General features: G+C 37.5%; 1 protein-coding gene across 7 annotated transcripts in view; it reads left to right on the forward strand.

The window, feature by feature from the left end:
- Positions 1-13,745, forward strand: part of slc12a7b (solute carrier family 12 member 7b) — a 61,512-nt gene that overhangs the window by 27,147 nt on the left and 20,620 nt on the right. For all 7 annotated transcript variants that reach the window (XM_065948743.1, XM_020638568.3, XM_065948746.1 and 4 more), the window contains exons 2-4: positions 8,698-8,792; positions 10,468-10,599; positions 12,259-12,405. In XM_065948743.1, the coding sequence (XP_065804815.1) occupies positions 8,698-8,792; positions 10,468-10,599; positions 12,259-12,405 (374 nt within the window). The remainder of the gene's footprint in view (positions 1-8,697; positions 8,793-10,467; positions 10,600-12,258; positions 12,406-13,745) is intronic.

A 13,745-nucleotide genomic window follows, 5' to 3' on the forward strand; every position in this document is an offset into this window, starting at 1 on the left:
TGGACATACAGTAAGATTAGTGCTGTAATATTTAATCATGCACAAGTCCCAGATGCACTGCTTATTTGTAACACCTGTCCAAGGGAGGCTTTTAGGAATGACAGAAATAAAGACATAATAAAACGGAGAAGAAAATGAAAACAGTTCAGTTATCTATACAGTGCAGTTATGAATGCTACAGGGATAAAATACAATTACAAAGAGAAGGCAGCAAAAATAAACAACACACATTTGTGATCTCATGTATGTTTACGTGTGGGAACAATTTTGTTTCTCCTTCAGCCATAATTTAATACCTTTTTGTTAAAAACTTTAAAACTGTGTTGCATTTCCAGTTCAGTGGGTAGACCATTCCAGAGATCAGCTACTACAACAGAGAAGGCTGATTGAAGTAGAGGCATGTTTCTTTTTGTTTCCTGGCTATGTTCAAAGCAAAACCTGAATAAATCAGAAAGGTATTTATCATTCCTTTTAGTCAGTATGTTTCAGTCCATTTATTATCTTAAGTTATTATTTGGATTTTGTCTCTTTATTAGATAGGACATCTGAAGAGAGACAGGAAATGTTTGGAACAAAGAGTTGGGGATAAAATACAACACAGGGCCGAGCTTGGGTTGAAATCGACTGTTGCTACGACGAGCACTATAGCCTCTGTACATGGGCGAGCGACATAACCACTAGACGTCCCTTTTGGTCCATTTCTATGTCAGTCTCACTCTCATGTTTGTTGGACAAAATTAAGTGATTTGATGGCTCCTCTCACCAACTCTCCCATCTACACTTGTCATGCACCATACATAAGGAGGCAGTGCAGGTTCATGTGTTTGGGGATTGTTGCTTTGACATTTTGCTCGGTGCTTTTGCTAATCAAGTCTAACCTAGTCTTGTTAGTTTAGCGATGCTGCCTATCCTAGTTTTAAGAGTTCAAGAAGTCAGATGCAGAGAGCTCAAATACATTAACAAATAATAAATCATAAATGAGCTAAATTATGTCTTTATTCTGGTAAAACTCCTACATAGTTGTCAGGCATGCTGATATACTGTATTTGCTTCTGATTTGGTGTGCGCGCTGTTCTTGAAACATTCCACCTATATGGTGGACACTCTTTAATTGAATTGTTTAATTGCCTTGGACTTTCTTCCTAAATTTGGTCAAACTTATATCATATAAAAAACTTAAAAGAAGAAATAAAACTGTGTCATCTACAACAGTATGACTGAATTGTCTCCGAGATAACTGAATTTAGTTTTGCTTGGCAGTTTGCATAGCTGTTGTAATTTTGCTTTTAGCAAAATGTGGTTTTTTTTGGGGGACCTTGATAATACCCAAAGATTGCACAGACTCAGTCCAATAAGAAGTGCAGGCATTAGCTTTTTTTACAAATGAAAAACCTCAGATCAAAACTTCTATTCGAAACGGTCAGGACTTTTACATTTTGAAAATAATAAAGTCCTCTGTGGATAGTCACAAAGTGCCCGCTGGGTAAAATTAGAGGCTGAGTAACAAAAACATATCCAACTTCATAATACATCCATGGTATTATCCACACTTAAGTTTGGAATTATTGGAGAAGAGGATGTTTGTGTTTTTATCAGAGAGATTGATTCAATCTGTTTCATGTGGTCACTTTTATACTGTACACCCTCTGGCAATGTCATGTTTTTAGGGGTCACCTAATGCGCTATAGCACAGGGAGACTCTGCTCACCACCTGCACAACTAGAACATGTACACACACACACACACACACACACACAGTTCACACATTAAAAATACATCTGCAATCATTCATCACCAGTTACACTAGAGATTTCACCCTTCTCCCTTGCTCCACTTTTATTTTATACAGATAAGTGGTTTAACTGCATTCAGTATTCAGTCAGACTAAAATAATACTTTTTTAAAAATGCAAAAAAATAATGGACGAGTTGCATAAATTATGAGATCTTTTTCCAGAAAACTGATTGAAAAGGTGTACAAGCTACAGATTTAAAGTTATATGTTGCTCTGTTCACAGCCTCTTAACCCCACTGTAGAGCATCAGGAGTGACCGATATTTAACATGAAAATGCAACATTAAGTTATCGTTTTTAGAACTGGATCCTTTTCTTTTTTTTTAATGAGGAGGATACAACTGCGGATAATTATTTTGCAGTAACAACCATGTGAATTAAAGTTGCGGAAGGAATCATAACCTAAAACATGTTGAGCAGCTTATACTGTAAATACAGTATCAGGTAATTGTCATGCGACTGACATCCTTTGTCCACCAATCATTTGGCTCCAAGTAGAAACCTCAAATAGAGTAAGAAGGGTCACTATAACACCGTTTATGAAGCCTACTGCACCAATTATCTTGTGTTGCAGTTGCACTGTTTACAATGATGAAGCGAAAGGTGGAAAAAAGCAGATCTGTAATCAAGAAAAAATGAGAGTTGACTCAGGTTCTTTTCCAGTGATGATTAAATTATTGACTCTTAATAAAAAGGTAATTCTTTGCACGACAAACTTTCACGATTGCCTGACGTAAATTTAGGACTGTGTGACTTAAAAACCGGCGCTCCTCAACTGAAACAGAACTCTGGTAGTTGGTTTGCCTTTGGTATGGTTTTGGTCTGGCACCATTTACATAGAGATTTAGTACCTTTTAGTTTTTCATGATCCAGTTTCACTCGAACTCACACTCTGCCCAGCTCCCATCTTGACTGAAACGCTCGTGTCTCCAGGTGCATATTTGCGCACATTTCCAAGTTTTTACAAGTTTGTAAATGTTTGTGTACTCTGCAGTTTCCTCATTCTTGAACTGAAATGAGAAAACGCTGTTGTTGGGAGTTTGTGCACTGCAGTATGGATAATGATGTCAAAGAGCTGCTTCTCATCTCTGCAGTATGGGGGCAGTCATCATAATTCAGCTGTTTTTTTCTCAGGGGTCGGGGGGGGATGCAGAGCTGAACAGGGTTGTAGAAATTATTTTTGCTTGGCATGATATTAACCTTCACTCCCTACATCAAAACACATGAGTTATAGTTTTCAGCTTTTAAGCTCACAACAAACTCCAACCAGTATTATTATTATTATTATTATTATTTTTTTTTTTTTTTACTGTTTAGCAATATCCAAGAAAGCTAATCGAGGTTTCAGTTGAAGGTCACTCCTCCTGCGCCTTTGTGTTGACCCAGGATATTAATAACTCCCATTTCATGTGAGGATGAATGTGAATTTCCAGGAAAAGAGTGAATTAGTCCAATAAGCCAACGTGTGTACTGTGCACAGAGGCTAACATCTGCTAACTGGGCCACAGTCTTGTCACTGTTACTGTACATGAATCTGGACCATGTCCCACAGGACCATTCACTACAGCACACACTCACATTTATACACACACGTATTGACATTTACTCACCATTGTCAGAATGATTTGTGCACCGTAAACATGTGCACACATGGGTCATCTTCATCTGCAACCCCCAATGTTCTCTGTCTTTATGTTTTTCTTAAGTACACAATCTTCCGAAATGACTGCGGTCATTTCAGTTTTTATGGCTCCCAAGTATGAGGATTCATGGCATCTGGCACCTTTGCCTACTTTGGGATGTTGATGTGTGAGTGCAACTTGAGGTCAGCGGAGGATTTGATGACATGGAAGGTGGGACAAAATTTGTTGCCACACATCTGCCATTTTTGGAATTAATAGCTTAAAGAGGGATGATGAGGTTGTAGATTTCATTGACTGTCAGAAAGCTACCGTGCAGTGATGTCTATTTTTTCCACATTGGGCAAAAAGATCAACTATAATTCAACAAAAATGTTCAGGCTCATGACCGGTGTAAGGATTTTCACATTTCATTAGTTTGCTGCTGTATTTGCTACTGGTTGTTTTTTTGCTTTGTAGAAAGATCTGTGTTCCTTCAGTCCAATCGGCCTGAGCTTTGCTTCAGTAAAGCAACTACAAACATATCTTAATTTACTTAAGGTTGCCATAAATTATTCGTTCCCCTTTAGAAACAAAAAGGATTGTGATGACTTTTTTTTTTTCTATACCATACTCTAACCAACAGTTTTTTATCTGTTTTTTTTTTTTTTTAACTAAATCAGATAGCCAACTATAGTTTTGATCACTCTATTCATCATTAAGCCCATGAAATACCAGAAATGTTTGCCAAATAAAGATTCGGCACAAGTTAAAGTAGTTCAGAGTAACAACTTTTAAATTGCTTTGTTCATTCGAAAAGATAAAGTTTTCCATGACATAAAACATAAAAGAGAGGTGCAACTTCTCAAATGTTCCTCGCTGGAATCAACAGATATTTGAATAGTTCAGAATGACTGTTGAATTCTACATACTTTTTAATTTTGTTAACACTAAAACCAGCTTTAGTTTTTATCATTGTGTTAACAACATGTTCTATTACGGCAGGTGTAACAAATCCACCCTGAGTGTTTTCATTGATTCTGTTCACTTACTGATTGACGTGGGCACTTTCTAAAAGCTCAAACCACACCTAATTTGGAAACAGTCCTGCCAGTTTTAGCCTGCCCCCGGGTCTCAAAGAGGATTTAGCCGGTGTCATTTAAGACAATGATTACCTGTGGTGTGTAATGTAGCATCCTAGCTAAGCAGTGACTGACAGGTTATATTCACACTTAGCTGTATTCCCCCAGTGTGGACATTATATTAAAATGAATTCCTTGTGATCCCAGCTTATTGAAACACTCTGCCCTCTTATAAAACGCTCTGCTATCCCACTCAAACTGTGTTTTAAAGAGCTACACAGCACAAGGACATAGTGACTTTCCCTGTGATTACCACCCGGCTAAGCCACGCTGCAAGCCTCTTATTCCCTCTGCAGCTGGATCAGGCAGTAAAAGTTACCCATGAAATCCTCACAGTGGCCAGAGTTCACAGCAGGCAATTCCACTAGGGCTGGTAATTGTCATGAACCTCTCAATTCAATTAGATTTTTGTATGTAATCTTATAGTTACTTTCTCAGTTTAATTTAGTTAAATAATTTAACAAAGTTATTGTTTTTTTATTGTAAGATCTACTTGAGGCACCGCTGTGTTTATAACAGGGACAGACTGCTTCAAACCAAAAGACTAAACTCACTCCTTACATCCGATTACTTTCTAAAAATGGTTGCTCTAGATTTCTGATAAAAGTTTTTTTTTTTTTAAAGGATCCAAACCATTCTTTATATTTGAACAGAAATGAGATAAAAACCTTAGCATGAATGTTGAATCAAATAAGCCCTAATCTGAAGTGCAGGTGAGGTGTTGTCTATTGAATGGTTTGCATTAGTTAATGCAGGGCATGGAAGTACAGCCCAGCTGTAATCAGCTGACAGCGAGCTGATTGAATCATTGCTTGTAATCACTCTCACACACCTATCACAGCTTCATTCTCACATCAAGGCAATCCATTTAAACACAACCAATTCTGCACAGCAAATGCTTTGCCTCCACCAGTTCAGCCGTCTCCTTTCCGCCTCAGGCCTTTCAAGCCTTTGGTTCACCCTTGTGGGGGGTGGGGGTTTAGCACTGCGCTCCCTGGAAAATTGTGGCATGCTGCTAAACTAACCCATTGAGCGTCCTTCAGAGCCTTCATCGCCAAGCAAAACTGAATTTCAACAGTAATATACAAAAAGACACACCTTACTTAGTTTCCCTTTCTGAAAAACAAGTTGTTTTCTTGAATTTTTTTTACACATCTTTTTATTGTTTTTATTGATGTTTATTTCAAATGTTTCTGTTTTTTTGCCTTTACTGGTGTAAAAATGCAAATTCTCCTGTTGTGGAACGTATACAGGATTATCTCATATTGTCTTATTACTAGGCCAAAAAATATCATTGAAGTTCATTACAGCGGCTAATGGAAATTATTCACTATGTTGATCTTACTCACTGCAGTTAAATTTAAATCGCACGAGCAGTGAACACATTTTACTTCAACAAAACAAAGAGATTTTTCCTGTTAATTTTTGTTAATATTTACATTTGATATTTCTTTAACAAGGGTATATAAATGATGAGGCCTTTTTTCTGTTTGGTCAAAATCTTCATGCCACCCCTGCATAAGCCAGAGCCCCTGGGACTGGGCCGCCCAGGTCTAAAAGGTCTGGACTCAGCCCTGCTTGTTAAACCAACGTGCTTCCAAGCATGTCATGTTACTTTGTCCAGAAGCAGGAGGACAGAGTGCTCGGTTTATGGGACAGAGGGGACAATACTAATCAATCAGAATGATCAGAAAGAGGGGACTTTCTTAAACAGAATAATGATCTATGTCGTGAAAAATGAATGTATTGGTCATCACGAGTGCTTTATGCGCATTTGTCTGTTATGATATTTAAAGTCATCGGGGGAATAAAAGCTGTATCGATATTGTAAGCGTTTAAAGAAATACCTTTAATAGAATCCAATAGAATATTGCATGAGAAAAGGAAAGAGTTGTAACTGCTCCAGGCTCAGCAAAGATCGATACCCTGGCGCTGCGTCTGAGATGAACCATAAAGGTCTGTGTGTGTCAGTCAGTGTGAGTGTGTCCGAGAAGGAAACTCACTCTCGATAGTAACACGAGAGCCGAGCACAGACGTTGTACAGGACAGTGAAAGATGATCACGCTCTGCAGAAATAAACGAATATGGTGACTTTCGACTGAACACTGTATAGTAGTCTGGATCTTAACAAAGCCTAGAGGCCATTTTAGAAATGAAGGTGCTCGATTGATTCGAGGAATTCAGCCCTTCTTTCTTCTGTAACCCTCTGGACCTTCTTACCTCAAAATCCTGAAGTATTAGCAAGTTATAGGAGATAAACGTGTAAATGATTACATAATATTATATATTTAATGCTAACAACTGGATCTAGGAATCACAGCTTTTAATTCTGAATACTGATGAACGCTTGTTGACTTTTAACATCCTCGTGTTAGTTCTTTGCGGCTTCTCTCCCGGTGATTTTTTTCTAGTCACCTATAGTCAGCCTTCCTTTTGATTTCCATCTTTATTTGTTTCATGTTTGTTTAACAGTCTTTGATTTAAAGTGTTTTATTGTCTTCATATTACATATGTTGTGTTTATTTTGCAAAGGTTTACGGCAGCACAGCTGTTTTTCTTTCCTCAGAATCCTAGCTTCGAGAAGGTTTTATTACGTTGATATATTTTAAACCATTAGGGGGAATGGGGGAAGTCCTACAAATCTGATTATATTATATAAATGAATTGATCTTCCTCTTGCTTGGTTCTGGTATTTTTTCCTTTCCCTAAAACAAATCAAATAGATGTTTTTGTGTCCTCTCAGTCTATGCAGTATGACATTATATCATGAGGATTTAACCAGTAGATGTTTTTTTAAATCATTGACATAATGGAGAAAAGGGGAGCCTCATTGTTTGTCCACACATTAAACTGTCTCAGTGCAAACATTTGCTCGGTGCATTTTTGTGCATGTTTGCCGCCTCAGCAGCAAAAACACAACGCGGTTCACAGTTTGGTGACAGAATGCTGTCTCTGAAGACGGCTCGGTTTCTGAATGGGATGTAGAATAACGCTGCGACCTCGGCTGTGGTTGGAAAAGTGGACACTCTGTCCTCTGTACTGTGTGTGAGTGTGAAGTTCAGCTGACAGTTTATGTTTATAAGTCACTGTCAGATCTGACTGGAACTGTGTTAGCATAAAGGGCAACCCAAACTTACATATTCAAAGCACAAAACAAAAAAACCTTTATCATGTCTCATCAAGGTTTCTGCACATTCACATTAAAAGATGGAAGATTTGGCAGCCAAGCACGGGAGCTATGGTTTGCTAATCAAAGTGTTCTTTTATTTTTAGAAGATTGTGCGGCTCTATTTCTCTTACTTACTGAAAGATAAAAAATCTTGATCTTATCCTTTATCATTCAACCCAGTTTGTAGATGCTAAAGTTTACATTTGAATCATTGATGCATGTTATCAGAGGTCCCAGTCGTGTTTTAATAATTAATCATGTGTCAATCTGAAACCAATGGTGCCCTTGGTTGTGGGCACAGTCTCCAAAGTGGCTTTGGGACCGGGCTGTGTCCTTCGACGCCATCAAAACTCTACTGTTAACTCTCACACTGTGATAATGGCTTGTCAACTACTCTCAAAGGAATTCATTATAATGAATGTTTTTGATGTTTTACAGTCAAAATTTCAATGCATATTTTTTTGTGCCAAAATATGTTGGTAACAAACAAAGAGGAGATGTTGTACATCTATCGTGTAAATCTGTACAACTCACAATACAGAAATGAATACAGATCATATTTTCTTATGGCTTAATAAAGCCTAATCCATTTGTTAACATTTCTTTTTGAGTGTTTTTATTGATGCTTGATTTGACCAGGGATTGGAAAAATATTGTCCCAACCTTTTTGTCCACACTGTCAGGCTAAATAGCACAATAGGAATTTGAATTTAGTCGTCAAAGAAACATGGTTCATGATTGTAAGGCTAAACGTGACGCTCTGCAGCTACAATGTTGAAATACAAATCTGATGCAAAAAAACGTTTTGATATTAAACAATAGAGCTGTAGAGAGAAAAGGTAAAAGGTTTTTGAACATATGGCTGATATTGAAACAGTGGTAGGTGTTTCCTAACCAGCCCCCACAGATATTTTGCTGTTTTAAACCTACAGTGCGTCTGTTGTAAAGACTAACACTGTGCTGTGTTTCTGCAGGTGATGGCGTCCCAAAGGAGAACAGTCCCTTTATCAACAACACAGACAATGACAAAGGCAACAGCTACGATGGCACCAACATGGCCCTTTTTGAGGTAACCAACCAGTTCTTTTATAATCTTGACATAGCTCTTATAGACAGGAAGCGGGGCAGCTGTGATTTAATCTGGCAAATTCTTTCAGTAAAATGAGGGGTAGCTACTAGAGAAATATGACTACACTCTTTATGTAAACATAACTGTTCCTCTTATTTTGAAATACACTCAGCCGATAGAGCTCAAGCCTTTCATTAATGCATAGTGAGCTTTATTTTCAGGGTTAACTGTGGCAGAAATGAAATAGATAGGAACTAAATGAATACTTGTCTGAGCTCAACAATGTGTCAATCAAAGAGTTTTATTTGCCATTAAAGCTGCCTCATTCCTAGAAGTCCATTCTGCTGAACCTCTGCCAGGCGCTTTGCTCTTTCAATTGGCAGACCTTGTGGCTCTGTGGTCTCTGGTCGTTCTTCAGGATCAATTAGACTCTGTGACTTCAGTTTTACTGACTCTATGTGAAGCCGACCCAGCCAGGCAATTCTGAGAGGCTTTGAACAGTTACATATTGCACTGTTCATTTTTAAACTAACTGGGAGACTTTGTTTTTTTTTTATGAATATAAAAACAGAAAAATACTTTGACAAACTTCATCTGATCTTTTAATAGTCTAACAAATGAGCTGTAAAGATTTTCAAAAGACACATTATAATACTATGAAGTATTTTTAGCTTCTGATCAACAGCCGTGATCAGTAGCCATTTAGTTTTCAGAAGTAAAAAATATATATATATATATATATATACATATATATGTGTGTATATGTGTGTGTGTGTGTATATGGCCATTTTCTACTGAATAAGATTGGACGAAGAGAGAGGGGGATGATGTGAAGCAAAGGGCTGAGGTTGGATTTGAACCAATGGCCACTGCAGGAGGCAATAGCCCCTGTACATGGGGTGGGCAGCATAACCGCTAGGCTATCCTGTGCCCCCTAAAAAAGACATTATGATCCAAATTATTATATTACAAATATTTTTCAGATTTTTTAGAAGTCAAAACTGGTTCACATATATCTTTAATGTTACTACAAATCAAGTTTTTTTTCTTCTCTCTTTATCAGTAGAAATTACTATAACTTAGGAATATTATATATTTACAGATATCAAATATCTACAATTAAATATGTTAAAATGTGTTAAGAGTAGTGGAAATATAATTTCAGATTGGAGGTTAAGTCAAATCAAAGTAATCAATCTTTAACTTTGACAGAGTTTAGTCATTTGAAAGTGTAAACTTAAGAGAGCTATTCAAACTTTTATTGGGTTGTTTTTGAATTGTGACTCATCACAGTTTAATGTTTATTTTGAATAGAAGTCAAAGGCAAGAGTCTGCTGTAATTTGGGGACATATCTAAAATAATTAAGAATCTAATGGTTTATATTGAGAATCACCATCTTACCCAATGTGTTTACAGTGTATTGTATTACAGATACTAGTGATCGTTGTTAAATTGTTATGGAGATTTGGGTTTTGAATTTAACTGGAACCATAACTGGAGTAAATCCTTTCTCTATAATAGCTGTTGCTGCTATGGCTGCAGCTTTTTATTATTATGCAGTTATTGCTAAATCAAAAAACATGGAGTTCAAACCAACCGAACAGTTTAACATAATACTCTTTTTTGATCCTGTTCTTTGTCACCATGTTGAAATAAAATCATTTTCAATCGCAGGAGGAGATGGACAGCAACCCAATGGTGTCATCTCTCCTCAACAAACTGGCCAACTACACCAACCTCACCCAGGGGGCCCAGGAGCACGAAGAGGCTGATGATGATGAAGGGCCCAAGAAGAAAGCTGTTAAGGTACAGCAGAGAGCCTGCTCTAAAACTGTGTGATTAAGGTGGAGTTGTGTCATTGCAGTACAGTTTGGTACACTACAGTTGAACAGTTGTTGTTTTAAACCCTTTGACCTTTGGCTACATAACAGGTCTCTGACCGATGAAGCTCTGCTCTTCTGTGTTTCACTGAAATCTTTTAGGGAAGTATGCTAAAGTTTAGCTGGCTTTACTTTAATGTTTACCTTTTGAAGGTATTTCAGGACTAGTAAGATTCAAATTTTACGTTTCATTTTTAACTCGTTGGTTATATTTTTCTTCACATCTTTCCCTGAACTGTACTGTGCCTTCTGTAGTGAATCTGTTTCTTTGGGAACATAATGAGTTTTAGTTTGTTTAGTTTTTGTTCTTGTAAGTAATAGGACCATTCAAAGTCCATTTTTAAGTAGAAATTATGCTTTTAAAAAATCATCTGTGGACAAGGTCAAAAACTATTTTTTAAGTCAATATTTCATATAGAGAACAGGTTTTTTTTTTAATTTATTGATTATTTATTTCACTTTCTTTTATCAGTTTTGAAAGGCTTGGTTCATGGCCTCTTTATTCAACATTTCTGATGTATGTTATTAGGCTTGTTATTGTCATTGGACAATAACAAAATGGACAGAATAAATCCTAAGTAAAAAACATGTCACAGAACATGTCATACATATATCATTTAGTTCACTAACATCCCTTTGTCCCAGAGGAGACAGATATTTATTAAGAAGTATTATCCATTTGAATGGGTTTTTACTTGATTTCAGATTCCTCTACTAAGCATACATGCATTAGGATGCTGTTTCCGTGTTGGCCTTGGTGACCTTTTGAACCCATGGGTTAAACCAGAGAGCAGTGGTTAAAGTCCATTATATAAATGTATTAAGGCCAGCAACCCTGACAATCCATCAGCTACTGTCTCCTTCTTATAAATCAGCTCATGCCTGAGTGTTGCTCTTTTTCTCCTCTTCATTATCTCTTTTTCCTCATTTGGTTCTTTAGAAAATAAGATATAAAAGTTGCACTCGTGCTGTCATGCAACAGATAGATACTTCTGTAACCTCTGTAAGGATGTAAAGATGACATCAATGCTGCCCCTTTCTGTCTGAATCAGTGAGAGTGGTGCTGTACGTCTGGGATAGGTGTGGACAAAGGTAGCTTGTTTATCAGAGGTGATATACTCAGTAGTTTGTGCGTTTTGTCAAAATATTGCCTCTGCCTTCTGAAGTGCTGTTAATGATACTGCATTTTTCTGCAAGGATTGCAATCTTTTGGATGGAAGCAATAAATGCTTTTCTTTGTTCATGGATAGATTAGAGGTGTATATGCTGTTTTTGTTCCTTACAGTAAATGGATTATGTTTTAATCGCAGACAAAGTCAGCGAAATTTACAAGAACAAAACATGGAGCACAAACTGCAAACATGTCGCAGATTTGTTTTCCAATTACAGTGTGGGATTAGTTTATACGTTTTAAGGTGAATTCATTTGTATACACTCCTCTCTCTTTTCCTGTCAATGCCTCTTATTCCAACTCTATTTCCTTTTTTATACACTTCTGTCTTGTTTGCTCTGGGCTTTGTTTTGTTGCTAATACTGCATTATTTCCTATCTGATAAGCCTCTCCCATCTCACTTCCTCTCTGCAGAGCCCTCAGATGGGAACCTTCATGGGTGTTTACCTCCCCTGCCTCCAGAATATTTTGGGGGTCATCCTGTTCCTGCGTCTTACCTGGATAGTTGGCACTGCCGGCATCCTGGAGTCTCTGGCTATTGTCTGCCTGTGCTGCTCTTGTGTGAGTACTGGAACCTCATTTTTAACATGTTGCTTCTTTTTAGTTGTCGTGCCTCATTCATCTTAGCATTTACAATGGAAGTGAAGGGATCGTCATATAAAATGAACTCATGACGGAATACGTTTTGTTTGAATCAAAATAGCTGGGATCTTTGTTCTTTTTGCAGCAGAGACTAAAACCTGTATGGCATCATATCGTCTTTGGTGTCATTTCAAATGGGCTGTGCTACTGGGTAGGGGATTCTTTGCTCCATAAACAACATCAATGAAGGCAAAGTTTTTTTTTTTTCGTGGCATTTACAACTATAAGATTCCTTTGCACTCTGCTCATTAATAAAGGCACATCTCCAAAACAGGATATAAGGAGCAGACTTTCAAGAAGTCATGACGTGTTTATAAATATTGTATCATGCTGCTGCATTCAGAATTGTTTCTGCTTTTGTTTTTTCTATTTATTACACAATTTAAATCCTTCAATCAATTGCTATGTGTTCTTTGCTTACATAACCATGTAGCCGAGGTTGTGTTGATTCTAGAGATGAGAGGCATGCAAAAATACTCCCAAGAGATTACATCACAGGAAGCATCAATACTTGTGTAGGCACTGGAGGACCGTTTCAACGGTTAAGTTGTACAGCTGTAACATCTCTCCACTTCATTGTTCAGTGTTGAAACGTAGATTAATGAAAGATGAGTGAAAACTAAAAGGAGACGCTCTCACTATTGACATATCTTTCCTTTTAATGACTTTCAGAGTTAAGCCATCAAAGCATTTACGTCGTGCAAATGATGTAAGAGTGACTAAATGTACACATCCAGCCTCTTAATGCATCATGAAAACATAATCACATGAGAGAGTAGATGTTTCCATGTGCTGGAGTGTTATATTGACTTCTGCGGCAGACGCTGCCTCAACTTTTAAAAGCAGACTTGAGAATGTTTGATTGACAGCAGTAATGACTAGCAGGTTCATTAAGTGACCACTGATCCCACCTATATTTAGCCGATGTGGCTCTCCATTTCGCATACACTCCTAGCTTCTAATAGTACCAAGCAGCTTGATGTCTAATCCCCTTCCATCTGCAAAGTGTCAGAAACGTCGCGACCTACACACCCACACAACGGCTATATTTAACTATCCCACCACAGACAATGGATTAATCCAGTTCAATCAGGGAAAGTACCAAAAAAAACCTTGAGTACCGACTCATAATGAAATGTGCTAATGTTTTAATATGGTCAACGTGTTCACTACCATGTTACATTAACAGTATGGCGAGGATTGACAACTCCACACTCTTCAAAGTCAACACTCCTCCTTGTTATTCCCATTCTCTTGTA

The sequence above is a fragment of the Labrus bergylta genome, chromosome 20, assembly GCF_963930695.1.
Source record: "Labrus bergylta chromosome 20, fLabBer1.1, whole genome shotgun sequence".
Lineage (NCBI taxonomy): Eukaryota > Metazoa > Chordata > Actinopteri > Labriformes > Labridae > Labrus > Labrus bergylta.